Here is a 27,556-nt window from a genome sequence, read left to right as displayed (position 1 = left end):
TTTGAAGACTGGAGTGACATTGGCTTTCTTCAAGTCCTCAGAGACCCCTCGTGTTCTCCAAGACCTTTCAAAGACGATGAAAAGTGGCTTAGCAATAACATCTGCCAACTGCCTCAGCACTCATGGGTGCATCCCATTAGGGCCCATGGATTTGTGGATGTCCAGTTTGTGTAAATGATCCCTAACCTGATCTTCCTCCACCAAGGGAGTCTTCCTTTTAGCAGAATTTCTCTCCTATCTCTAGGGCCTGAGACACCTGAGCGCCAGTTGCAGTAAAGACAGAAGTGAAGAAGGCGTTCAGTAACTCTGCCTTCTCTGTATCATCACTCATCAGGGCACCCTCCTCATTCAGCAGCAGACCTACATGTTCCCTGACCTTCCTTTTGCTGCTGATGTATATTAAGAAGCCCTTCTTGTTGTCCTTGACATCCCTGGCCAGATTTGCTTCCAAGTGGAGCTTGGCCTTCTTCACCGCATCCCTGCAGACTCTAACAGCCTCCTTGTATTCCTCCCAGGTGGTCTGTCCCTTTTTCCATATTACATAAGCATCCTTCTTCCACCTGAGTTTTGACTGGAGTTCCTTACTCATCTATGCTAGCCTCTTACTCCCTTTACTTGATTTCTTCCTCATAGGGACGCATCAGTCTCAAGCTTGAAGGACGTGATGTTTGAATATTAGCCATCTCTCTTGGACCCCCCACCCTTCTAGCACCCTATCTCACGGGATTCTTCCAAGCAGATCTTGAAAAGGCCAAATTTCACCCTGCTGAAGTCCATGATTTTAGTCCTATTTATCGTCCTGCTTCCTTCACACAAGATCCTGAACTCTGCCATCTCATGGTCGCTGCATCCCCGGCTTCCCCCAACCATGACATCTCCAACCAGTTCTTCTTGGTTGGTTAGGACAAGGTCCAGCAGCACACCTCTCCTTGTTTGCTCCTCCACCATCTGTGTCAAAAAGTTGTCAGAAACAATTTGCAGGAACTCCCTGGACTGTGCATGCTTAGCTGTTCAGGTAATACAAGTGGCAGACTTTTACATGTATTTATAAACAACTGTAGACAGTAGAATAAAAATAATCTTTCAGTAGCTCCCTGTTAAGGTATGCTCTTCACCAACAATAATGAAACAAAATTAAGTTCCTACTCTTATATTATTCTTCAACTAAATGAGAAAAAACCAATACAAATAACTAAATGCATATACTAAACTTCAAAAAACTATAAAAACTAAGACAGACTACATTTCAACAGAATACTCTAAAGAAAAAAAGAAAACAAAAGAAAAAATCAACAACAAACGCACATATTGGGCAATACGATGGAACAGTCTTAGTTTGATCAGTGAATGAAAGAAATATGTTGCCAAAGTTCTTTTTATCTCTTTGCTCAATTTCCTCCTTCTGTGCCCGAGTCTTCAGGCTGCTAAATCCACTGATTGTCTCTTAGCATGCAATAAATGGAAGAAAGCATGCTTATAATATCCACATAAATTGTCCATAAAGAGTAGTTAAATGTTACTTCAAATCTGCTTCCTTTTTTTTTTTTTCTCTTCTGTCTATCCCTAAAATAAAAATCAATTAAAACTTCAAAATGTTATTAACAGAAATATCCTACAGGAATAGCCAATTAAATTCACTCCTAAACCATCTTCTAACATGCTACTTGTCACAGACAAATAACATGCCTCTCATTTCTATACCAAAGGTCTAGACTCATCTAATAGGTCCTTTCATATTTTTATCTAAAGGTTCATTCATATTCTGAATAAAGGCATGACATCTTGCAAAGAACACTTAACGCTCTTTACAAAGATTTAACCCGTCCTGTAAGCTGCTGACATTTTCTTTTAAGTTCTGCATTTTAGTATTTGAAGCATCAAATGACTGATCAATGGAAAATATTTTACCACAGAAATAACTTATTTCTTCTCTAATTGCTTAAAATGAGCCTACAATTTTAAAGTAAATCCATATCCTGAAACAGAAAATTTGAAGATATTGATTGCTCTTTTTTTAACTCTAATAAAAGAATAATTTTCCTGTCTAAAAGACAGACACCATCTTCACAGTGAGACACTGCATCTTTATGATCTATAATAACTTCATTGCTAAAACTATTCATAACAAGTTTAAATTTAAAAGCACTTTCCTGACTAAGAATAGAATTATTTAGAAATGCAATATTAAATAAACATTTTAAATGGCTCTACTATATATCTTCCTATCACCAAGAAAACATGTATTTAGAACTTGCATCATTTTTTAACAGCCAAGTAAAATACCCCCAAAGTTAAAAATAACTTGAACAAAACTAAAAAAATCATTATTAAAGTTTTATGAATAAAAACGTCCTTTTAATGGAGAAAAGATACAGAAAGCCAGGTAACATCTCTAATGAAAGACACCTTTTTTCCCACTTCAAGCTTACAAGAAATTTCACTAAAAATGAGGTTTATGTTTTTCACCTACAGACTAGATTACTTCAGTTTACTGTCTCCAAATTTGAATGTGAAAACTGCAGCAAGACTCCAGCTTGGACTGAACATGTCCACATCCTCCATGTTAGACTGCCATAAACATTCAGCCCAATTCCCAGGTTGACTTCCTGTCACACCAGGGATTTATTTTTTGACAAACATTAATTGCAAACAACACTAGAGAGTAATTTCATATATGTAGCCACTCAATTCATGTTGGAACGATAAAGGACTCAGCACTCCGATTCAATGTGAATCACGCCAAAGCCATTTATTACAGAAACATGTCTCCTTATATACGCAACTATTCTCTAAACACGAATCCACGCTCCAAGCATGGATTCGCTAAATGAGTATCATGGGCAGTCCACACGCTGGAGCCCCACCGATGATAGGTCCAACGACTCACGCCATGCTGAGGCCCTGTTAATGAAGAAACGCCCCTCTTTCTCACAGCAGATTCTGTTCTCAGCTTCTTGAAGTGGCCTTGAGATTCCTTTGGGCCTGACTAATTCAACAACATATCTCCTTCTAACGAAACCCCTTCACAATTCCCCCTTTTTGTTCTTGAACTAGTCAGGCCCCTTAAACAGCATGCTGAATCGTCTTTGAAATACACTGCAACATAGGACACGTGATTAACAACATAATTACAATTACATATAATGTAGCTAAACCTTACTTAATAAGATTAAACAACTATCTGCTTATACTCAAACCTTCATATCATATATAAAACCTTAATTCTACTTATGACAACCTTACCAACGCACTATTTTAGAATAGTCAGACAACTTAATACAATATATTCTCTTAAATTCTTAAAAGATCTATAACTGCGCAGTTTATAGAGTAACGTACTTAATACCATCAGCATATGCTAATTATTGACTTAATATCTTAAAACTTATATTAACCTATTCATATGCTAATTATTGAATTAATATCTTAAAACTTATATTAACCTACTTAAAAGATCTATAGCTTAATCTTAATATCTCTTTTAAAACCTTACCAGTTGCTAAATTAGGTTACCATGGTAGAAATATCTTATACTTTTACCTTATCTATGCATAGATTATCTAATTGTAATATCACCCTTTTGGAACTCTTACTATCTGTTCAAATCAGCATTCTCTATGGAAGGTACCTTATCTGTTTACTAATAAGCTTTTAGACCACTGGGTCTAAGAGCATCTATAACACTGAATAAGAATTCATGGTTTACATTTGAGACAATTCTCACAACTTATCTCCCTCCTGTCCTTCTGCATCTGTCGAATCTTTGTTGTCTTTATTCAGCCATGGCTTGATCCATTTCGCAGGAATCCATTTTGATCCTTGGTCTGTAATGACACAAGCATAACCCTTTCCCCAAGTTATTACTTGGAAAGGACCCTCCCATTCACCAGTAACTCCATTGCGTATTTTGACCTGACATTGATTTTCTCTAAGGTCTGTCAAGTGTCCTTTTAAGCTTGTTCCATGACGAATCATAGGTGGAATGTCGAACCCTTGCGGAAGGCGTAAAAAGTTCAAGACATATAATGCTTTGCTTAGTCTGTCATGTGGAGTAGTACAGTCAGTTCCCCCTTTTTGTTTGTCAAGCTGATGCTTGAGAGTTCGATTCATCCTTTCTACCAAGGCCTGACCAGTAGGAGAATTTGGTATCCCTGTAATGTGCTTAACACCCCACAATTGAAAAAAGGTGGCAGTAGCTTTGGCGATATAACCAGGTGCGTTGTCTGTCTTGACCTGTGCAGGAACTCCCAAAGCTGCAAAAGCAGAACGTAAATGTCGTTGCACATGTGAACTAGTTTCACCAGTCTGAGCAGTGGCCCATATGGCGAAAGAATATGTATCAATAGACATATGCACATACTTCAGCCTGCCAAATTCAGGGACATGTGTGACGTCCATTTGCCACAATTCCAAGGCTCCTAATCCTCTTGGATTGACTCCTGCACCCAGCCCTACTGAGATGCGCTGACAATCTGCGCAACTTTTAACAATACCTCGGGCTTCACTTTCGGACAATGAAAATTGCCGCTGTAAGACCTGAGCAGACTGATGGAGGAAACTATGAGAGCATACTGCTTGCCCAAACCTATCTACTGGAGGTGGAACCGAGGCAGGAGATACAAGAAAATCAGCTCGGCGGTTTCCTTCAGCTAAATTGCCTTGAATTGTCAGATGACTACGGATATGTGTTATGAAGTATCGGTGTTGTCTCTCTTCGACCAACAACCATAGTTGCTTGAACAAAGACATCAGTTGTGCATCCTGAACCTCTTTGAGCAATGATCTTTCAATGCGAGCTACCACACCTACCACATACAAAGAATCACAAACAATATTCACTGGGCTATGAGCAAATCTGATAAACACTTCTATTACAGCCCTGAGTTCCAAATGCTGAGTTGATCCTTTCAGGTCAGTTAGTATCACATCGTGCCATTTTCCATCTGTTTTCCATGTAATTGCTGCTTTCTGCATTTTACCCCCTGCGTCAGTGAACACTGTGGGTCCTTTAACAGGAAATTCTGAGAGAAGAGGGGGACCCTCCTCCATTGATCCCATATTCAAAACTGACATTAACTTGTGTGGAGGGGAAAATGTCTTAATTAAAGCTTGAGAATTTAATAACGCAATCTGAAAAGGTAAGGAGTTCTGCAAAGCCCACTGTAAATATTCTGAAACGAGGGGAACAATGATATATGCAGGCTCAGCCCCTGAAATTTCGACTATTCTCTGCCTACCTTTCATTATAAGCTGAGCAAAGACCTCAACCCTGGTTGTAATGGTTCGTTTGAGTCGAAAATGCAAAAACACCCACTCTAAGATCTTTAACGGCTCCTTACCAGTTGTCCATTGCATTATGAGAGCAAAAGGATAGTTAGTATTGTTTACAATTAGTAGTCCAATTACATAATCTGGGTTCCACCTATGCCTGAAAGCTTTTACAAGTTTGGACATAATCTTTTTCAGAGCAGCATCCACCTCAGCAGTAAGCGTTCTAGGAGAGCTAATGTCACTATCCCCTTTTAGCAGTTTTACAATTGGAGCTAAATCCTCATTAGTGATCCCACAAATGCTCCGGACCCAATTCAGATCACCCACTAGTTTCTGCACATCATTTAAGGATTGAATGACAGGCCGACATACTATTTTCTGAGGTTTCACTGTGGACTGAGAAATTTCCCAACCAAGATATTTCCACGCTGGTTGAATTTGTACCTTTTCTGGAGCAATTAGCAATCCTCTATGCTGCAATGTATCAGATACTTCATTTATCAACAAATCAGTCGAAAAAGTTTCCCCAGCTATTAATATGTCATCCATGTAGTGGTAAATCACTAACTCAGGATGAGATTTTCTGACAGATTGCAAGGCCCAAGCTACATAAATTTGACACATAGTTGGGGAATTTTTCATTCTCTGTGGCAAAACTACCCATTGATACCTTTTCGCAGGTTCAGCCTTATTTACAGAATTTATGGAAAATGCAAAACGTTTACAGTCATCAGGATGCAAAGCAATGGTGAAAAAACAATCTTTCAAGTCAATTATTAAGATCTGCCAATTTTCTGGAATCATGACAGGGGATGGTAATCCCGGCTGTAATGCTCCCATGTCTTCCATGGTATCATTAATTTTTCGAAGATCCTGTAACAACCTCCATTTCTTTGATTTTTTCTGAATAGTAAACACAGGAGTATTCCAGGGACTTGTAGACGGCTCTAAATGCCCTTTTTCAAGCTGTTCCTGTACTAGCTCTTTGACATGGGCGAGCTTTTCTTCACTGAGCGGCCATTGATTTACCCATACTGGATCATCATTTTTCCACTGTCATTTCAGTACTGGTCGCCCATCATCAATGACCACTTCTAGAAATTTTGTTGTTTTGTCACCAGAGTTGCTCCTAGTTGTCCTAACACATCTCGTCCTAATAGAGAAACAGGGATAGACATCACATTCATGCAGTAAAGAACTAAATTACTCATGTTCTTCTGTATTATCACAAAATGCACATTTTGAGTCAACGGAATCTCATGATTTAACAGACTGTGAACTTATCGTACCATGTAACAAAGACCTATCAAAATTGCAGCATTCTTAAACAGATACCCACAAAGAAAACAGGTTAATAAGGAAAGCATCTTGCAGACTTTAACAAGTTTTCTGACCTGTGTGTTATCAATTAAGTCTCTCTCAGCTTGTTGAAGTTCAAATCGCCCTGCCTGTAAAACTGTCTGAAAAGATTTAATGATTTCTTGTCCGAGTGCTTTTCTATGTTTTAAAACACCTCCCAATACCGATTTTTCAGGAACACAACTGAAAACAATCATTCCTGACCCCATCTTGCAAGTAAAAACCTTGGGGGGGGGGGGGGGGGGGGGGAGGCGGGGGGGAAGCAAAGGGCTGCTTGCAGCCTGAGTGGGAAGAGCAGGCAGAAGGTTTTATGGCGCACTTAAAAACAACTAGTGAAACAATTAACTCACATTCCTGACAAGCTGCTTGATTTTCAGAGAGACGGTACACAGGAACACATAATATGTACTGTAAAACTCGCAAATAACATGCTGATAGCAAACATTAGCATTTTCTACTGCTAATTTCAACACCAGTGCTTCCTTAACTTCTAAGTTTTCAATCTGCTTATTGATGGTCTCTTGAAGGTGGTCAATAAATTGCAAGTAATTCTCATTGGGACCCTGATTAACAGTTGCCAATGATTTGGCTGCTTTGTTGGTTTCAGGCACCTCTCTCATAGCTTGATATGGCTGACTGTTGGATTCACTCGCTAATAGCTGATCTGATCTTTCACACAGTTCTTTTGCCCAGTTCTTATCCGGCGGCTCCTTCTTTTCTCTTGTAGGCGTTAGAAGGATAGAAAGCGGTGAAGGCGGACACAAATCAGTAAAAGAATTGATATTACACTTATTTACGACTTTAGCATTCTCAACTTTCACCAGTCCTTTTGACAAATTATCTGACTCCAGTTCTTTGGACTTCTTGGTCTCTCCAGGGTCGTGTGATGGTACAGGAGGACATCCACTCGGTAATTTTCCTCCCTCCGCCCCAGACTGTTGTATCATTGGGGGTGCCGAAGGCACAACAGGGGATGGAGTAAGGAGGGTATCGAAAACACGAACTGGGTAAGCTTCACAGTTATTTTTAGAGTTCTTATCAGGCTGTAACGCTGCAAAAATTCCAGTAACCGCAGCCCGCTCAGCCTTAAATTCTTTTAAGGTGGAAATTATAAGCTTCCATGTAGTCGCTAATGATTTAGCTTCATCTCCGTTGCTAACCTTATCCCATAATTTCTGCCCTATATCGTCCCAAAATTCAATTTTAAAAGCTTTCTCAGCTTCTGACGGGTAGCCGTTAGTTCTACAACAAACCAACAGTCTACATATGTTACTTTCTTCATATTTAAGTCCTCTCATAGAGAGAATATGCAGGAGGATCTTAACTATAGCTTCTTCCTCAGAGGATATATTCTGCCCCATAACTTCACTCTTCCCTCCTCCTGCTCCCAGCCGCTCACCTTTCCCGGGGCCTTCTTCAACAAAATTTATCCGCGGAACGTCCGTACGTCTCCGCCCGGCTCTCAGTCCAGCTGAGCCGCCTCCGGCTGGGCCGCTCCAGGCTTTTCCCCGACCTTAGTGAGACGCCGTTCGGAGTATCACGTCGGGGTCACCATTTGTTGGAACGATAAAGGACTCAGCACTCCGATTCAATGTGAATCACGCCAAAGCCATTTATTACAGAAACATGTCTCCTTATATACGCAACTATTCTCTAAACACGAATCCACGCTCCAAGCATGGATTCGCTAAATGAGTATCATGGGCAGTCCACACGCTGGAGCCCCACCGATGATAGGTCCAACGACTCACGCCATGCTGAGGCCCTGTTAATGAAGAAACGCCCCTCTTTCTCACAGCAGATTCTGTTCTCAGCTTCTTGAAGTGGCCTTGAGATTCCTTTGGGCCTGACTAATTCAACAACATATCTCCTTCTAACGAAACCCCTTCACAAATTCATACCATCACGGCAAGGATGTAGTGTGTAGGAGCATGAAATATGGTAAAAATCCAAATGAGATTAATCAAATGAGACTCTGAATTATAACACAAGAAATTTCATGTTGACACACCTTTCACTGCTAACAAAAGTCACACTCAGACACTCACCCCAGAAATACTGTGAAGCAACTTAGTACCTACACAAACACCAAGAGACCGCCTTCTACCATGGATTGTTAATCTACATTTCATTAAGCACACTAGAGATTACTGTTTAACCAGAAGAGTTATGGAGATTTTTAATATGAGTCAATGGTGTTGTCACTTCATGGATCTAGTCAAAATGACAGATAAATTCAGCTTAATTTTTTTAGGTAAAATTGCCTTACATTGGTGCTTCTGGCTTCCTACTTCAGAAGATTTGTTATTAAGAATGATTCTAAAAATAAACTAGTGACAGAAAAACATTTCCAAATGTCAATGCAACCCGAATTTGGTCAGAAGAACAGCGGCTTATTAAAACAAGAAGTAGTTCGGAAAAGCAAGCACATGACTGGTAGTTCCTACCATGCTTAACAAACTGTCCCCCACATCCCTCTGGAGCAGTAATTCCAGCTAGGTCATAGCATATCTGAATATACAATTTGATCAGTTTTGATAGCCCTTGAACTGATACAGCTTGACCTTTATACTCTTTGCCAAAAGCCAGTAACAACCTTACGAACTTTCTTAAGCATTTAGTCTTGTCAAGATATTAGCTGACAATCCTTTTAACATCCAACATATGCAATGAGCTTTCTCAATAAGATGTTAATGCATAAGGAAAAACATATGTAGACGAAAATTCAAATGCACTTTTGTCAAGATTTTAGAGGGGCCATAGCAACAATTTTTTCCTGACAAAAAGATATATAAAAAGGTTCTCCTACTCAAGCACACTGTTCTGGGTTTACTTGATTGATGTTATTGTTAATAATATGGTAATAATATGCTCTTGTTATCTTGTTAAAATTGCTTCTATAGATGAAAATTATTATAATTAATATTTTGCCAATGGGAGGAGAAAAATGAAGGGAAGACTGTCAGACATACAGAGTATCTTCAAGTTTCTAACACACGATCAATTCTCAAAGATCCAGGAATGCTTACTCCACGATCTCTTCTAGATACACAAGTTTCAGCAAGAAGAACTGTTGCTCTGTTATGTACGTTAAACTGCTATGTTTACCCTCTTATATTACTGCTTCTGCAAAAACAGGGAAGAAACTTTATTTAATACAGACTTAAGGTAAAGCGGATTTTGTTGCAGGTATTTATACCCTGCCCCTGGCAGAATACACAGGTAGTTTTTTCTTGCCACCTTCACCATCCTGCAATATTCTGAAATAATAAGCATATGCTATCTATTACCACTGCTTCAATACAGTGAGAAAACATATCAATATAGACGTGGAAGTAAATTCTGACCATTATTCCTAAAACAATTAGTGCTTACCATTTTTATAGATCACTTAATATCTTCTAGAAAGGAACAAAATACAAGACGAAATCTTCCTATTCTCCTCAAAAACGGTTTTTGAAACTCAATGTGAGTCTGCTCTAATACAGAAACTGTAATTTCTATTGGGTAAACTCAGAGAAACATAAAAGGTATAAACAAAATCTCCATACTTAGAATACTATATAACAATCACCAATAACAAAATCATGCATGAACAAACATACTGGTTCACAGTTTACAGTTTGAGCTGGGTCCTATTACTGATGAAGATACTATTAGCTAAAATTAAAAAAAAAAAAAAAAATTATGACATGGGAAGTGATGGAAACAGAAGTGTGCAAATACCAAATGTCAGAGCAAGATGAGGCTGACATTCCCTTGGCTTTTGTGCTGCTGGCACATGTGAACCCCAGTTCACCTCCTTCTTTAAAATTCCCATAACTAGTAAATCAAGCAAGTGACACCTTGTGTTGCAGACCATGGTAGTGAACTGAGAAGACTGAATGAAGAAGTTCAGGAGTGCAGTGTGAAGGACTGCAGACTTGCACCACCTAAATTCTCCCTAAACAACCCACATTTCCCATTACCAGTGTGCCTCTGAAGAAATAAAACCAGACAACAGAGACACTGCACAGGAGATGAGGTAAACTCTGAGGATCTGGATCAATCTGTAGCATTCTCTAGGAGTTCACAGGAAAAGTCCATAGAGAGAAGAAACACTGTGCCTACTGATATTACAAATTGGAAAAGTTTTCTTTTGAAGTCTTCCAGCATCACTAAGTATAAACTTGGAAAATGGAAAATGAAGGCTTTATAAAGCTCTAAACAATTTCGTATTTTTCACCCATCTGCAAATCTAAGGCAATCTGCATGAAGTGTTGTAGGGTTGGGTTTTTTGGTTGGTTGGTTTTGTTTTGTTGGTTTTTGCTGCTGTTTTCTTGTTGTTTTGTTTTATAACCTTTCAAAAATGCCACTTAATGATGGTCACTTGTTTGTGTTAGATCTCAGTTTCCAAGACCGACTTTAATTTAAAGGTCCTAGTTGAATAAAAATGAACTTTACAATTTCAGTGACTCAGGTTCTCCAGCATAGAGTCTACTGTGCACAGAATACAAAATCCTACACCCTCAGCAGGGCTAATTAGGGGCTGCAAAACAAGTATTGATTCAGAAATGCTTAAGTTACTGTTGCAATGATACCTGTTGAGGAAAAATCAAGTTATAGACACGTACAAAACTGAACAAGGAAAAGATAACCAAAGCAGGAAAAAAGGGGAGAAAGAGGAAAAAAAAAAAAACAGTCAACCAACCAACTCAGAACAACACATAGTAATGAATGGGAGCTATAAACTTTTCTGTTTTGCTAAGGCTACTGAGAATTCATTAACACTCTTTGAAAGGGTTTGCGTGGGTTAGTTTTTGGCAGGTTTTGATGTAGTTTTTTTTGAGTGTTGTTTTTTTGAGGTGGGGTGTTCTTCGGTTTTTGTTCTTTTTTTTTTTCCTAATGCAGATATCTTCACATGTTTTCACCTGTTCTAATACAAAACAGATTTCTTAATCAGACATAAACCATCTCCATAGGAAGAGGAATTTTCTTATTCTTTTGTTTTGGAAATTGGCTTCCAAATTATCATTTTCAAAAGAACTATTAAGAAAATCAAGTAACGATCACTACCAAAAAGCTTTTAAAACTTTATGAATAAAATCATCTCATTAAATTCTTTTTAAGATTACCAGTGTTCACTGTTTTTACATCCTATTTATGTCAGAAAAATGTCAAAACAGAAACTTATTAAAAATATAAAATAAATGCTCCTATTTGCATGGTTTTTTGATTCAAGCTCTGCCCCTTCAGTGAAATGCATTAAAAACAATTAAAAAAAAAACAAACACAACACAAACACAACAGACAAGCTGCTTACTGTAACCAACAACTAAAGATAACACTTAACGGTTTATTTGTAAACTATGCCCTAGTTATATAAAACACTAGAAGAATTACTAATGAGTTTTATATTTGAGGCCTGTACAAGATCTTAGAAAGTACTTCAAACTTAAATGATAGTTACCTTAAGGACACACTATACTCAGGATAAAAGATGCTTTTATACTGAACCCAGGTCCCAGTTTCTTCTTTATTATGGTCTTCTGTTGAAAAGAGATTGAACGATGTGAACCTTCTTACAGACACTTGTTGGAGATGCACCTCTTTCAAGTGCTTTTTCTTCAGGACCTTTGAAATGAAGAACAAATTAAACATTAAGACTTAAACAAACACAGGCTTATTTAACTGAAGAGGCAAGTCTGAAATCAACCATAATAGCTATTCTGTTAGCTAATACCTATGAATAACTAGTCCAAGTATGTCAAGCCTGAGAAAAATAACAGTAGTGTTGATGGCAGGGGTCAAGAGAGTGGGTTATGAAGTTATTATGTCTCATATATATTATACCTCAAGAACTGTAAAGCAAATGTACTTATAAGTACACGAAGTTGCTTTAACTCCAACTCTAGTGAACTCACACATGAATCAGGGAGGCAGACTGGGTTCTTCCCTATCTCCCATCAAAACATTCTGTGCCACTCACTGTCCCTATAGATTACAAAAATCTGAGCGATACGTGTTTGCCAGGTAGATGACATCCTAGCTCATCAGCTGCTGCACACTTGCAGAACTGCTGCCAAACTTGCTGCCTGTCCCAGGCCCCAGACTTTCAGATGCCACAACTACATGGTCCCTCACCAGGGTGCCTTGGAGGGACTGGTGCATTAGCCACCCTCTGCACCATCCCCAAAATACACTCACAGCACCAAGCTCAACGCTAAGAGACCGAAGGATTCATGGCAATGGCCATTCGCATGTTGTGCAATAGCTACGTGATTAAAACACTCGTTCGGGAAAGCGAAAACATGGGCTCTCTGTCCTCCACAGTCCCCTGCACCCAACCGTGTCTTTGGGGAGTGAAGTACCAACTCCTCCATGCAGGAGAACCTGGTACCTGGCCCATTTGAGCGGTATTGATGCACAGAGGACAAGCAGCATCTCCCTGCCAGACAAAAGGGCTTATTCTTTAGGTCAGTGATGTGGAAGGAGAGACGCCCTGGGTTTAGCTTCTTTCTTCGAACACTGGACAGAATACATAAATAATTGCCATTACACTTTTAAAATGAAGGTGTATAAGCAGTCCACAGTGATAAAAAAGGAGCAGAAAATAAACTCAGCCCTATAAATAGGCAGAGCTACATGGAATAGCTCTACTTGAGTAGGAGAGCAGCACAATTTAGATTTTTGCCAACCACAGCTAAATGAGAAGCAGCTCTCCAGAATTATGAAACTTGGAATGGAAGCTTTGCATATGGGATGGGTACAACAAAATAAAGGGTCGGTCATTTTTTTGCTACACCCAACCTTTGTCAATTGCACTTTAATTAGAAATGCATCCAACAGCCTCACAATTTGGTGACATGACCTGTTATTTTGCAGAATAGTTAGAAATGCTACATATGTGAGCAGAGTAATTGTATTTGCTAGGCTGTTAGATAGTAACAGCAGGTCTGATGCATCAGGCTTACTGCTTTTGGATCTATTTTCATTGCCAGGTCTCAGCATATGAAAGGCACAAGTATTTTCATCAAAGTATTAAAAACAGCTGTGTCACGTCCACACTATTTCTTCTACTTCGGTAACACATGGGAAAAATACATATATGAAGCAAACGACAAAAATAGTAAAACGGGAGAACCAAATACAATACTAGCAGAATTAAAATCTTCATATAATAGTGGCATTCCTGGAAACAAAACAGATCAGCTTGACAACTAAAGAAAACAATCCAGATCTAATTTTCAGAAAAACATGTTGTTTGGGGGCCTTTTTTTTTTAAAGCAAAGGCAAGCCATTACTAAGAGGAAAAAAAATCCAGCAGTGCCAACACTTTTCTGTTTTCAGGTTTTTGTTCTACAGAGACACTTTCTAACCACTCTGTAAAATGCATTCTCTGGGTTAGCAGAAAGTCTCATGAGCATTTCAGTATTCAATAAAACATTCGTCCCAAAGACTCCAACTAAAATAAAGAGGTCTAAAATGCAAAAATTACAACAGCAGGTCAAATATTTTAAAAACCTAAACATAACAGAGAAAACAGAGCACAAAGGAAGAATGTTACATTATTTATATCTAACTTGGTATTTTACGTAAGGATCAAAATATTTTTTCCCTTAAGTCAGTTCCTAAAAGCATCACAATCGTGTTACAAGCTACAAAGATATGCTGCTGCTATAGGATTACCCACTGACAAAAAACAGAAGGTGACAAACTTATTTAAACTCATAATAATGTTTTGAATATATTGAAAGACAGTCTTCTCTATTTTCATGATGCCTTTCCAATGAAGGTGAAGCTCCCTAACTTCCTGCACACTGCCATAATAAATGAACAAGTCCCAGGGACATATAAAACCAGTAGCTAATATCAAAGCAAGCTAAAGGTTTCTCAGCAGAATAGACACAATTCTTGGTTTTAGTGATGGTAAAGGGAAAGAATGCTGGTGGGGAACAAATCACCAGACACCACTGTCCTTTGGCTGGAGCTGGTGGCCACTTTATCGCTTCCCTCAGTAACTTTAAGCTAACTTTCTCTGCATATTTTTATTTTAAACATTTCCAGAAGCTTTGTTTCACTCTCTTTCAGATCTTCTTTCGGTACTGAAAGGACCTGTCTTCTGCACAAGATCTTTACAGGTGTACGCAAGTGTTGGGCTTGTACACTGATCATGCATACAAATATTACCTAAATAAATAATATATTAGGGTCTGTAATGAAAGATTCTATTCCAAAAATTAGGTTCCTTAAAAGAAAAAAATTCTAAGAATGACAAAAAAAACACCCACATACGTGGAGAAAGGCAGTCACCTGAAATTCCCTGTATTTCTTTGTTATATCTCATTGTGCATGGCTTAGCTGTCCTAAAAACCAAATGCTGTAACAGCTGATGGTCTACAAACCTCCACTAAGTTCTACAGCACTGACGGGAACACGATTATTTTGTACATGCAAGAAAGTTTCTACATGATCAGCTGCAGCATAATTTACAATCTCACCATCTCTAAATATCATCACTAGGGCTGTGCATTGTTTATTTTTACATGTAGTTTATTTACTAAACTCTCTTTAATTCAACTGCAAACAATTTACAAACTCAAGGCTAAGAAAAACATGGAAAAAGATCTGCACCCTTCACACAGAGAAGCAGGAAGGGAAGAAAAATTGGTTTTGAAGTTTTATGCTCAGAAAAATAAATAAATAGGTAAGTGTGTAGATGGATAAATAAATTAAAAGAAGCCACTGCCCATTCCTCACTTTGGCTTTTATTTTATCAGTTTTGGAAGCTGAAGCACATTTGGAGGTGAGAAGAAGAAAAAGGGGACGGCAACGAGCAGGATGTCAGTAAAGCGTTCATTAAACTTTTTATAGGGAGCAAGTGTATGTACAGGTAGTGACTTCATTTATGCCTATTCCTTTAACTTCCCTGCTATAAGAACTACAGACTGGATAATGTCATCAGTTGCATAGACTGGTAGAGCTTAACACAGAGCTTTAGAGTTAGCCTTAGCTTAACTTCAGTCAGGTATAAATGCACATCACGTGTGACTTACCTGAGCATTTTGTTTTAAGCAAAAAATATTCTCCTTGAGTCTGACAAGCTAAGTTTAGAAATATTGCCAAACTTTAAACTCAGTACATACATAAAACACTCTATTGATATAGAACACATAGGTAAACAAACCCCTGGCTTTTTATGCTAGCTTCATAGGATACCTGATAAAAGGGCTTTTTTCTTAATTAAATGAGCAAGCACGCTCTCAAGCATCCTTTCCATAGCAAATCAATTTGTGTATGCACTGAATGAAAGCAAATTCAATATATAAACACATCAGAGAACTGATTTCAAGTAAGGCATTATTATAAGCAGTATGAAAAACATTTTTAAAAGCACTGTAAGAAACAGTTGGACAGTGCTTCTTGAAAGATGGATATAAAGGAAGGTTGACACCTTTTTCCAATCCACAGATAGATCTGAGCATAACTGTAGTAAAAATTGCAGAACTGATTTTTTACATCAGATGTACCAGTAAGATTAAATCGATCCTTGCTCATCGTACCATATAAAAATCAACAGAAGAGCTAAAAACATGGAAAAACCCAGGGAATCTGCAGAGGAAAAGGTCACAGGCACGTGTAGTTTTAGGAAGAAATGGAAGCCCTCTCCCCAAATGCCTACATGCACTCCCACAAACCCCAACTTGATTGTTACGAAAAGTTATTTGTTATATTAAGGAACAGCACGTTGAAAACGAATAAAAGCTTGTATAGCCATAGAGCACAGCCTAGTCTGCTGGAATGGAAAACTACAGGCAAACCTGCTATTCTTACCAATAACGTTGACATTTCCTGCTTTAGAACACAATGAAACAGAAGTTTGTCCTGTTGAACAGGACTGGGTAATTTATAATCAAAAAACACACACAAAGAAAAGGTCAACATTAACCTCCCCACGCCTCCTACTCTGTTACCCAAGCGCAGCCCAGTGCCCCTGCCAGCCCCGCTGCCCTCTCACGGAGCACTCGCCATACCATCCATTTGCACAAAACTAAACATTTAAATTAGGGCTATAAATATCACCTCCAATAACAACTAACGAAACTGATTCACGTTTTTAAGCCTTTACGCCTATGCTCATTTGCAGAGGAATCTTTTCCAACCTTGCACCGCTCCTAAAGGGTCCAAAAAAGCATGGAAGGTGGGAGATGGCAAGTGCTGCTCACCTGGAGCGCAGGTGTAACCACTCGCTACTGCTTCCTCCTCCTCACCCTCCCTCAGGCACAGCCCCCCCTGTTCACCAGACCACCCCCCGTTGCGGGTGAAGCTCAGTTTCTGCCGCCCAGTGGGGGGTCTCCCCCCAGCTCCCCATGAAAGCCAGTTGGGGAGGGTATTGGGTAGCAGCTACAAAAATAAACTCCAGCAGCACCTACGGATGGTGTCAAACCACAGCCTGGCAATACCGAGCTGGTGCCCCAGGCTGCGGGATGCTGGGGGGTGACGGCCCTCCTCTTGTTAACGCTACTTATCATAGAATGTTAGGGATTGAAGGGACCTCGAAAGATCATCCAGTCCAATCCCCCTGCCGGAGCAGGAACACCCAGATGAGGTTACATAGGAGTGTCCAGGCGGGTTTTGAATGTTTCCAGAGAAAGAGACTCCACAACCCCCCCGGGCAGCCTCTTCCAGGCTGTGAGACCATAGGCTGCTCTTGGCATCTACGGAAGGCGCACTTTAAAGAGCCGTGTGTGTATATATGTGTAACTGTGTATTTATTATTACGATGTTTACGGAAGAGGACTGCAAAATCCCTCTACGAACCCCAGCGTACTGCTTCTCGCAGTGCTCCGCCAGGGGTGCGGGCAGCTCTCCGCAGTTTGCCTTCCCTCACCGACACGATGCCCCAGCACCTCCGCCCAGGGCAGAGCGCGGCCCCCCGTAGGCGCTGCGGGTTACCGGCCACATGGACCTGCGACCGCCCGGGGCCGCGGGAGCCCAGCGCTGAGGGACAGGAAGAGATACCAACGACCCCCCCGGCACAACGCGCCGCCGCGTCAGGAGCCGGGAGCGCCGTTCCGCAAAGACGCGCCGCCGGCCCGCCCCGGCAGCCCCTCCCGCCCGGGAGCTCCCCCTACCTGTCCGAGCAGCCGCCAGCGGGCTCTCGCCGCTCCCCCACCGCTCGCCTCGCAGCTGCCCGCGGCGAGGCGGCACGGAGAGCCGGCAGCCTCGGCCATGCGGCGGCGGGCAGCGCCTGGAGCTGCGACGGCGGGAGCGCTGCTCTGGGCGGCCGGGACTCGCCGCCGAGCCTCCAGCGGCTGCCGAGCCGGCCGGCTAGGGCGTGAGGGGTAGGAAGTGGGTGGCCATCTTTGTTAAGGGCAGCAGCGTATTCCACAGCTGCCCAAGGCAGTGCTATGGGGACAGGCTGCCGGCGGGTACTCCCGGCTGTTCGGGCACACCGCAGGGGCGGCAGCGTGCCTCAAAACGGGCCGCCTGTGACTTCCGCGTCCCGGGACAAAACTGTACGTGAAACGGGAGCGACTTAAGGAAGCCGCGCCGGGACCGTGCCCCTGCGCTGACATCAGCCGTGCTCGCCCGCCGCGGCTGGCTAGAGCGCCATGCCGCCATCTTGGCTACGGGCAGTCCCGCCGGGGAGCCGCTGCTGCCCGCCTGCCATCTTCTCCCGGGCAACCCCGCCGGAGGGAGCGCGGCTCCGCGCCCTCCTGCCGCGGAGAGTCCTCGGGCAGGCGGCGGTGAGGGGCAGGGCTGCTGGGAGCGGGGCCGGTGGGAGCGGGGCCGGGCCGGCTGCTCTGGCCCTCGCCCGGGCGGGACGGGGGAGCGGGACCGCGGGCGGTGAAACACGCGGGTCTTTCCGCCCCTGCGGGGCTGCAAACCTGTCAGTTCTCCTGCGAGGGGAGTTCAGCTCTTGCTGTCGCGTTACCCTCCCGAGATCGACTGATTTTATTGTTATATGATACTTATAAAGAGGGGAAAAACTTCCCAGAACTTTCCCGGGTTTTGGTTCTTCAACATTTAAACACGGAGAGTTGCACCTTCCTTTCTCTTCACTGATAGTTTCAATAGGAGCCACGTTTTGTGGTAACAGAGCAGGTTAATATGCACGCTAAGCTGTGTGTAACAGTTACTCAGTTTTGCTGTTCATTCCCATCTGGTTTTCCTAATGAATCAGTCTCATTTCCTTGAAAGGAAGTTTTACCTTCAGTTTATGCTTCTCATCTATTTTGCACACAGTGTAAATGATCAGCAGTTTGGGATTTTCAGAAATATCAGGTCGACTGTTGAGAAATGAAGGTTAGGACGTCATGTGCTGGACTGCGAAATCTTCTCCAAGGGCTGAGCTTCAGTGACAAATACCGCTCAAAGCATAACCGTCTTCAAACAATATGTCTTTATAGTAAAATAAAACCCCCAAAATGCCACATCCTGGACTGTACATGGAGTACATGCACACACAGGACCGTGTCACCTGGAAGCATCCTGCCATGGAGATTCTTTACCTGCAAGGTATGCTGTTTAAGTACAGACTTAATGTCAACGCCCACCTTGGCACATCTGTTGGGGAAGCTGGTCATATTTTTCCAAATGTCAAGGAAACACGTTTTTCCCACAGGGTTTATAGGAGGGAGATAAATACTAGGATTTCAGTTACATTCAAAGACGCACACCATTGTTCAGCTTTTCTGTATTTTGTTGATGTAAAGCTGCATTTTGGTTGATTTTCCTGCTGTAGCAATTTCTTTAAAAAATCGGTATCTTTCAGAGAGATTTAGGTAAAGTGTCAGGAGAAAACTGCAGGGAAAGATCAGCTAGTGTAGAGGCAGAGTGTCCAAGCTGATGTCTCCAGACTTGGCCACTGTGAGCTGGCTTTTCCTGTGCTGACCAGTAAGGCGTGGTTTGCACCATGTTAAATATTAAAATATTCTGTTGACATCTCATAATTTTATTGACATGATGAACTATACTTCAGAAGGTACTTGGATTTATTACTGTAAATAAATATTGTGTAAATGGGTGGTGATGTATCATGCACATAGTCAGAAAATAGCTTGAAATCATTTCAGGTCTTCTGTGTTTCTGATACAGCGTTTCCTAAAACTGTTATAAAAGCTTATTTCAGTATGACAGCCAGTAAACCTATTTATATGCATAATGCGTAACTACTGTTTTAAAAGGTTGGTGTTTTGGTTTATTTTATATTAAACGTTTTCAGATGGATGTATGTTTGTTCTAAAAATGTTTTAAGTTTACAGTGTTTCTTCAAACATGACCCAAAGATCATGTTTTTGTAATGCACTTATTTCTAACCATAATGTAAACAGTTCCTTAGTCTGTGTGTGAAATACAAACAAATGTTTCAAGGAGAACATACGAAGTCTAGACGGATGAGAATGTGTGGTTCTCTTTATTCATTGGTAGTTCACTAACACAGGTACAAATGCTTGTCCACGACGCTGGTCCCAGGATACCAACAGGTGGTTTTCACCTGAAAGGAAACTGTGCCTGTTTGCTTTGGAGCAAATGTTTGCAAATTGGTTGTCACTTAGATCCTTTGCTAGTCTCAGAATCTTTCTAGATGCTCTTTTAGGTGACTGTTTTTTTCCCCAGGCAGGGAGGTGTACAGTAACTGTAATATATACCTCCACTGTGCCCACCAGCTCTATATAATATTTCTGAATACACACTATGGGAACTGTTGGAAAAAAAAAAAAAGGAGGGGAATCATCTTATAGTGTGGAACTCACCAAAATTAGTAATGGATGCTAAAATTTCATGTAGGTACAAGGAGAGATGATATATGTACATAAAGAGACTTTTTAAATATTCAGAAACCACATTCAGCTAGGGAAATTCCTGAGCTGAATTCATTGAAGGCAAGTGGAACACTTGTTGGGGAGGATCATCTGTGCTTGTCCCATTCTTGTCCTTCCCTAAGTATGCAGTTGTGGCCACTGTGGGGTTTTTGTTTGCTTCTAATTTTGGAAATCATGTTTTCTTAGAGCAATTTTTCCAGTGACTGGGGAGAGGGTGGTACAACTAACATATCCTGCTATTTCTCTACATTGACTATTGACAGATTTGCTCCAGAGCTTCTGTAAGGGCTTTCGTGTTTGTTTGGTTAGGGGTTTTTTTTGACTTGTGCTTCTGATTTGATACTAGGCTAGAGGGACCGTTGGTCTGAACCACTAATGAGCACTCATATGCTCTCATGAATTATGTGGTTTACAGTCATAGGGAATTTGGTAACTGGAGCAGATGTCTACTCAGAACATTCACATTTTAGATCTATTCCATTTCTGAAGACAAACCAGGAACAAACCAACAGTTCTTGATGCAAAGTGAAGATGGGGTAAAAAGTGTATGCTGCTTTTTAAGTTTAGACACATTCACGTAATACACTGAATGTGATAAAATGCTACTTTCTGTGATCTGTGTAGTGTTATGCACTGTAATATATGTTGTTAAGCTTATTATTCAATCAAATGAGATTTTTATAGCAGGCAAAAAGAAGTAGCATTGTGCTAGCAATTTTAACACATTTTCAACATTTTTGCAAGAACAGACAATTTGTTGGCAAGCAGGTAGCAGTAGTTTGCTCATGGATCATGGAAAACCAGATCCTTAAGCTTATTCCTGATAAAGTTGCTGCAGAACCTATATTAGTTTACTGCTTCACTTCATTCTGCGCCTTGTGAACATTTATACTAACACTTTCAAGGAGCTGGAGCAAGAACTGGAGCAGACTGCTAGGTCTCCTCAGTACAGGGACAGAGGTGTGAGCGGTGGTGTTATTTGGGAAAGGAAAAGGGAAATTATACTCTTCAGGCAGGAAAATTACGAGAAAACACCTCTGAAGAAGGAAAAATAGCAGAACTCCATAAAAAAAAAAACCCCTAAAAGCTAGTTCTAGAACAAGAACAAACATATTTACAAATAATCAATTAAGAACATATATTAATAGTACCATAAATTTTGAAGAGAAGACCTCAATAAATGTGTCAAGCACATTTGACAATACCTTCCTAAAAGATCAGGAAGAATTGAAAGAACTTATTCCAATGGTGGGTTTTCTTTTTAGTGGCACTTACTATTGTAATAATGTAAAGATGGTTTGGGATCTGTAGCTTGGGAAATACTATTGCCTCAGTATATTCATACTGGAATACAGAATGTGGGCTAGTAGCCATTGCTGTCTTTCCTTGCTTAGCAGGAAGGAACAAAAATCCCATCCAAAAGGAAGCAAAACACATCCATAACAACATCAGAGCTGCTGTACAAGAATCTTCTGAAATCAGAGCAGGAAAACTGGAATGACACTTCAGCAAGATACAAAGCTATGACAAAAAGAATCAAGGAAAAAATAGAAGAATTGCACAACAAGTATACATTCAATTTGAGAAGCCCAAGGGTAAGTGCAAAGAATACAGACATTTCTCATCACTGAGTACAAACAAAAGGCAGTGAAGCTATTCCTGCCATAAACTACTGTGTTACTGGCTGTTTTATGGTTGTAGTTTTGAGTTTTGAATATTTTAATAATTGTGGATAGTAACAGCGTGTATTTAGGACAGCTTATACCTGTTACAATAGTGTATTTACCTTAATTTCACCATAGGCAAAAGCAAGTAAAGACACAATAATCATCTGACTTGTGGAAAAAGAATACAAGACACTATAAGTTCTAGGAATAAGTGCAGGCGATCTGAGCCTTTTGTTAAAGGTATAGGTAGCTGAAGTGCCCTAAGTTTGAAAGAACCTTTCTGGTGCATGCGACACCTTTTTTTAGCCTCAAATATATGTGCTGTATTTTGTCATTTGTGTATGTTACAACTGTGTTCTGCAGAACAGTGATTGAATATAGGGATTCTAAGGCAACTGTCTAACTATATGTTGAATGTGAAACATGTTTGTTTTGTATTGAACAGATCAGGTTTGGAGAGAATGTGTATTTTGAAGAGAATGGCTGCATATTTCTTTCAAAAGCAGATGATGGTAAGGGTTTTTCTCTTCATAACGTGGTACAATTGTTAAAAATATTGTACATGTATCACTTAATGTACTTTTCTTATATTAAAAGCTTAATTGCTCTGTTTCTTAAAATAGCTGAACCAAAAATACTGTTATAAAATTCTTTAATGATTGTTTAGTTCTAGAATCCTGAATCTGAAAAGTTGAGCTGAATAGAGTTAGGGTATATACTGATACTAAGGCAAGTTTCTGGAGAGGAAAGAGAGAAGTCACTTTTTTCAGAGCCCTACCTTAACATTTTGAAAAAGGCAAAGCACATTCATGCTTCTTTATTTCTGAGGGGGTAGAAGAAAAAAATTTAGTAGTTGTATTCAGGAAGAACAACTGTGCTTTAGGTATATGAGCTTTCAAATTTAATACATTTACTGGAAGCCAATACTTTTAACATATTTTAATAATGACTACATGATTTTTCTTTTTTTTCTTGGAACTGTCATTTTTTTTTGTTTATTTATACAAGGTGCATTTGCAAATAACTTGCAAGACAAATATTTGGTGTTAATAAATTCTTGTATAATATTATGCTTGTGAATATTGCAGTCAGACTTGTAAAATACAGGCATTAACAACCAGTGTTCATTTTGACAGTGCCTTAATTACAGGATTTTTTTATTATCTCATTTTTTTTATGTAGCAGATGAAGGAAATGTTGACATTTTATTCAGTACTGAAGATCTGGGCTTGTCTGATGCCTTTATTCGACAGATCAGAATTTCACCAGATCAGAGATACATGGCAATCAGCTTAAAAAGTGAAAATTCTGAAGAGACAACCTGCGTTATTATGAAACTGGGTCAATTTCCTGTTGTGGAAAAAGTAATTCCTAATGTATTTAGTTTTGGTAAGTTATTTACAAATATCCTGTGGATCACACCAGCTTTCAATACAATGTTTTTGTTAGTTTACAAATAATATTAAAATACTAAAAAAAAAAAAAAAAATCAAAAAGCAACATTTTTAGATTTAATCCTTATAGTTGTTGAGTTGTTCAGTATTTAAGATATCTTCCACGCTGCTTGGTTACAAGTTACCTGATGTAGGTGAAAGCATCTGCTTTCGTCATACGAGTTTTTCTTCATTGTACAAGCAAGCATTTATGCGTGTTTGAACAGTCATGGATATCATCATTTTCGTTTAATTCAATATGCTGCTTTAAAAATGTACTGTCATAACTGCAATATAAAGATCTTACTGAAAAACGTTCTAGTTATGAAACCCCTTCAGCCACACCTGAAATCACTGGTAGCTGTAGGCATTTCACCTTGCTGAATAGTGCACGAGTGCTACCTGCTATTAAGTATTGGCTGGAATTTCAACTGGACTCAGTGTGGGTGACAATCCAAAGCCCAAAGAAGTCAGCCAGGCCTTCAGTCAGTTCTTTCGGAATAGATTACAGAGCTTTACATTGTTGTTAAAATAAGCAGAGGTAAGCTGAAGTGAACAGGATTTTTTTTATAGTACGTTAAAGAATATAGTAACAAGAGTGTAGTAGTGTGTATGCAATGTTCCGCATCCTGTATTTTGGATTATGTTGTTGCATGTCATCAAGTATATGTAGCGCAGTAATCAGTTTGCCTGGGCAGGCCAAAAATACCATAGGTAAAACATCCTAGTTACACAAATGAAGAGTAGCAAGCATTTAATGTTGTAAGCATTGGCACAGCTGAAGTTTATAATGCCCATTGAAAAGTAGACCTGCAGTAACACTATACTTGACTTGAGCATCTATCTAGGTTTGTCTAGAAGAACCAGTACATTTAAGAAATGAGCTCCCTGTTGCCCACATAGGTGTGACAGATGATGGCAGATAGTAAGAGTATAAAAAATGACTATCAGAATGGTAGAGATTACATCCATTTTGTAGACTTACTCAGGTGTGTGATACAGAGGTGAACAAGAGAATCGGGTCTTATGGCCACTTGCAAAGTGTATGTTTGTATTGCATGATATGCAATAGCAAGCAGACTAATGGAAGTTCTTGAAAATTTCCATCTGTGCTTTTTTAAACACCAGGCTATGGTAGAACTTGGGTTTCCCTTCAGAAGGCTTGTCTTCAGAGTGAACCCCCAGCTACCTGCGCACCGTGAAGCCACGTTGCTGTTCAGATAGCAAATTGTTGGCATTACTTCAGTGTGGTAATTCCTGAGGTTTTGTACTGAAAATCAGTATTTATGCGTAAGACAGCATAATGACTTTTTAAAGCATACGTATTAAACGTCATTCTGGTGGCTGTGGCAGAATAGGGAGGTTCCTGTATACATTTCTACTGTTGGTGAACACATACACAAGCATAGAAAACTGGAGAATTTTTATCCCAGTGGTACCCATGGAGCACATGCATCATCTTTTTTTCTCTAAATGGTCTGCATGCAGTCATATGCAGTGGCGCAGAGCTCATACGGTCTTTAGTATCTCACTGACTCCATGTAATCCTCTGTTTCTCTGCTCAGTTTTGAACAGTCACAGATCTCTTTTCCTGTTACCTCCAAAACTCTCACAGGGTCAAGAGCTTGCTCTTGCTGGACCATGGAACACTGTCCTCTGCCTTTTATTTATTATTTTTTTCTTTTTTTAGTATATTATGATGTTCTTGTTCTGTGGGATTCAGAGAAAACATGGAAAGACATCTTTTTGTGGCTTACCCCAGCCTCTAGGATGTAGAAGTGCTGTCCTCAGTTCCATATCAGCTGCAAATCCCCCGCCTTTTTCAGCATTGAGTCCATTGTTCTTGGAGCTCCATTTTCTCTCTGTAATAGTATATACCATTCTAAATTTGATGTGCATTTGTCTTTTTTTCCAGAATGGGCTACAAATGATGTTCTGTATTACACAAGTCAGAAGAACCTTAAATGTCAGGATGTGTTAATGACCGCTTTCACTAATCAGAAACATACCAAGTTAGTTTATACAGAACAAGATGCAAGGTAATACTTATCTAAATTATAACAATTCCTTTATATATTCTAGAGTATTTTATATGAAAATATGACCAGTTTGAAAAACAAATTAATCTGTATTATATTCCAAATGGTAAAAGCCATTTTTAAGTTGTGTTCTGCTGTCAGGAGTGCCTTATGCAGTCTGGGAATGTGCTCTCTTCTCCTCTTGATATGTGATCAACAGAGATTTAACTTTCCTTTCTTACCTCATGAGTTCAGCTGAGTTTATAAATGTCAAGGTCAGTTGCAGGTCAGGGTGTCCTTTAATGAATGTGTGACAGTTTCATACAGGGTAAATCAGACCATGGATTTCATTTTGTTTTCTCTTCTATTGATGTCTGATACATCTTTTGAAAAACATAGAAGTTCAGGCTAATCTTTGCTCTGGGTAATGGATGAGCAAAATCATTACAGCATTCCCAGAGACAGAACTATTGTTGACTGAATACCCTCTCAATAACCTTTCTTCAAGCAGTGGTTTAGGAAGACAAGAAAGCTCTTGCTAAATTGACTGCAGAACTAGTTTTTTAGCCATGTAGCATGTAGTAGATTTATACAGCATTCCATAAACGTTTGCAGTTATTCTTAAATGAAATTACATATGCAGTAAAGAAATTTCAATTATACTTTCATTAAAAAAAAATCTGCAGTTGAGATGCAGTAAATAAGATCCTTTTGTTCCAGCTGCATTTGATGCATACTTTTGGAAAATCAAGTTGCACTGACCTGACACTTCCCCACAGGGAAACTGTTGGCATAATTCTGAAGGTCACAGTCATTACAGTAAATATACTAGAAACTTACTCTAAAGGTTCATGTGCTATGGTAGCTCATAACTGAACTCACTTGTTCATCAGAGACAGCAAGACATTCTTTTGTATTGCTATTGAGCAGTTCCATTCTACATCTCACCAGCTCTTTTAGGTGGAATCAAATATTTTTTTTCTCTAGAAGCTGAAAATTTCTTTACTTCCTAAAAAAATAAATAATTTTAAAACCTACAGAGGCAAAAAATATCTAATATCAAGGTAACAAGGTCAAAGTCCTTGGAGAGAAGTGTAACCTGCATTTCAGCTTGACTCTCAGACATAAGGTCAGCAGAGCTGAACTGTTGGAATCTCTACTGAATGCGGTGCCGCAGTGTTGCCAAATTTGTGTGTGTTAGAGGGGCAGGAGACCAATTTGTTGCAGACTTTGGATCCCCCGCTGTGCCTGTGGAGAGAGTGCAATTAGAAAAAACAATAGTACCCCAAATATTGGAGTTCCTCCACCTGAAAATTATTAAAGACACTGTAAATGCTATCTAAAGCATCCTTTCTTTCACCAGTCAAATATTTTGAAGTCTAGAGGGGTCATTATTTCAGTTGTGCATCTGATCTGTATAGTCTGTATCTGTATCATCTGATCTGTATAATGCAGATTACGGTACTCAACCCTTGATCAAATCTTCTGGATCTTTGTGTTGGACAGTTTTCCTGGTTTACATTCTTAAAGATTCAAAATGTGAAAGAAACTGCTATGTCCCAAGCTGTGACATCCCCATTAATTAGGATGACTCATAGAAATTTGAATCTGAATTTCAGCCTGAACTTGTCTAATATTAGTACCAGCCATTGGTGGCTGTTCTGTTTCTATATTTTAGAAGCATTTAAAACTGCTAGATAGTTCCAAAACCAGTTCCTAGTTTCCAGCTTTATCACCGCAACACTGTCCATCTTGTCTCATATAGGCCTCTGTACTTTTTTTTTTGTCTTTTTTGCTTCAAAGTTAGGTCAGTAACACTTAGGCTTTTTATTAATTTATCTTTATAATAACTCCTACTTTTCTTTTGTTATTGCTCTTCCCACAAAATGCCCTTTATTAATTTTAATTTAATTATCTTGGTTTTTTTGGTGGAGGTTTTTATTTGTTTGGGGTTTTTTTGGTGTGGCATTTGGTTTGGTTTGGTTTTGGTTGTTTGTATT

The 27,556-nt window shown here is 39.7% G+C and overlaps 2 protein-coding genes across 17 annotated transcripts in view; one reads left to right on the top strand and one right to left on the bottom strand.

Annotated features, from left to right (window-relative positions):
• The window catches only part of CAMKMT (calmodulin-lysine N-methyltransferase), a 221,406-nt gene extending 203,534 nt beyond the window's left edge, over positions 1-17,872 (bottom strand). For all 3 annotated transcript variants that reach the window (XR_011738221.1, XM_071806088.1, XM_065833393.2), the window contains exons 1-2: positions 17,745-17,872; positions 12,080-12,243 (exon numbers count right to left, since the gene is read on the bottom strand). Coding sequence is in view for 2 of the 3 variants with exons in the window: in XM_071806088.1 (XP_071662189.1) it covers positions 12,080-12,243; positions 17,745-17,843 (263 nt within the window). In the remaining variant the exon portion in view is untranslated. The remainder of the gene's footprint in view (positions 1-12,079; positions 12,244-17,744) is intronic.
• The window catches only part of PREPL (prolyl endopeptidase like), a 24,546-nt gene continuing 14,521 nt past the window's right edge, over positions 17,532-27,556 (top strand). For 4 of the 14 annotated variants that reach the window (XM_065833389.2, XM_071806080.1, XM_071806085.1 and 1 more), the window contains exons 1-5: positions 18,695-19,131; positions 21,833-22,033; positions 22,551-22,617; positions 23,288-23,494; positions 25,454-25,577. In XM_065833389.2, coding sequence (XP_065689461.1) covers positions 18,913-19,131; positions 21,833-22,033; positions 22,551-22,617; positions 23,288-23,494; positions 25,454-25,577 — 818 coding nt within the window. In that variant the 5' untranslated portion in view covers positions 18,695-18,912. Of the gene's footprint in view, positions 17,955-18,011; positions 18,129-18,227; positions 18,360-18,694; positions 19,132-21,832; positions 22,034-22,550; positions 22,618-23,287; positions 23,495-25,453; positions 25,578-27,556 lie in introns of those variants that run through there. The other 10 variants (XM_071806083.1, XM_071806086.1, XM_071806082.1 and 7 more) reach the window with 9 other exon arrangements.

This window comes from Patagioenas fasciata, chromosome 3 (genome assembly GCF_037038585.1).
Source record: "Patagioenas fasciata isolate bPatFas1 chromosome 3, bPatFas1.hap1, whole genome shotgun sequence".
Classification (NCBI taxonomy): domain Eukaryota; kingdom Metazoa; phylum Chordata; class Aves; order Columbiformes; family Columbidae; genus Patagioenas; species Patagioenas fasciata.
This window is presented reverse-complemented; position numbering and strand designations above follow the sequence as displayed.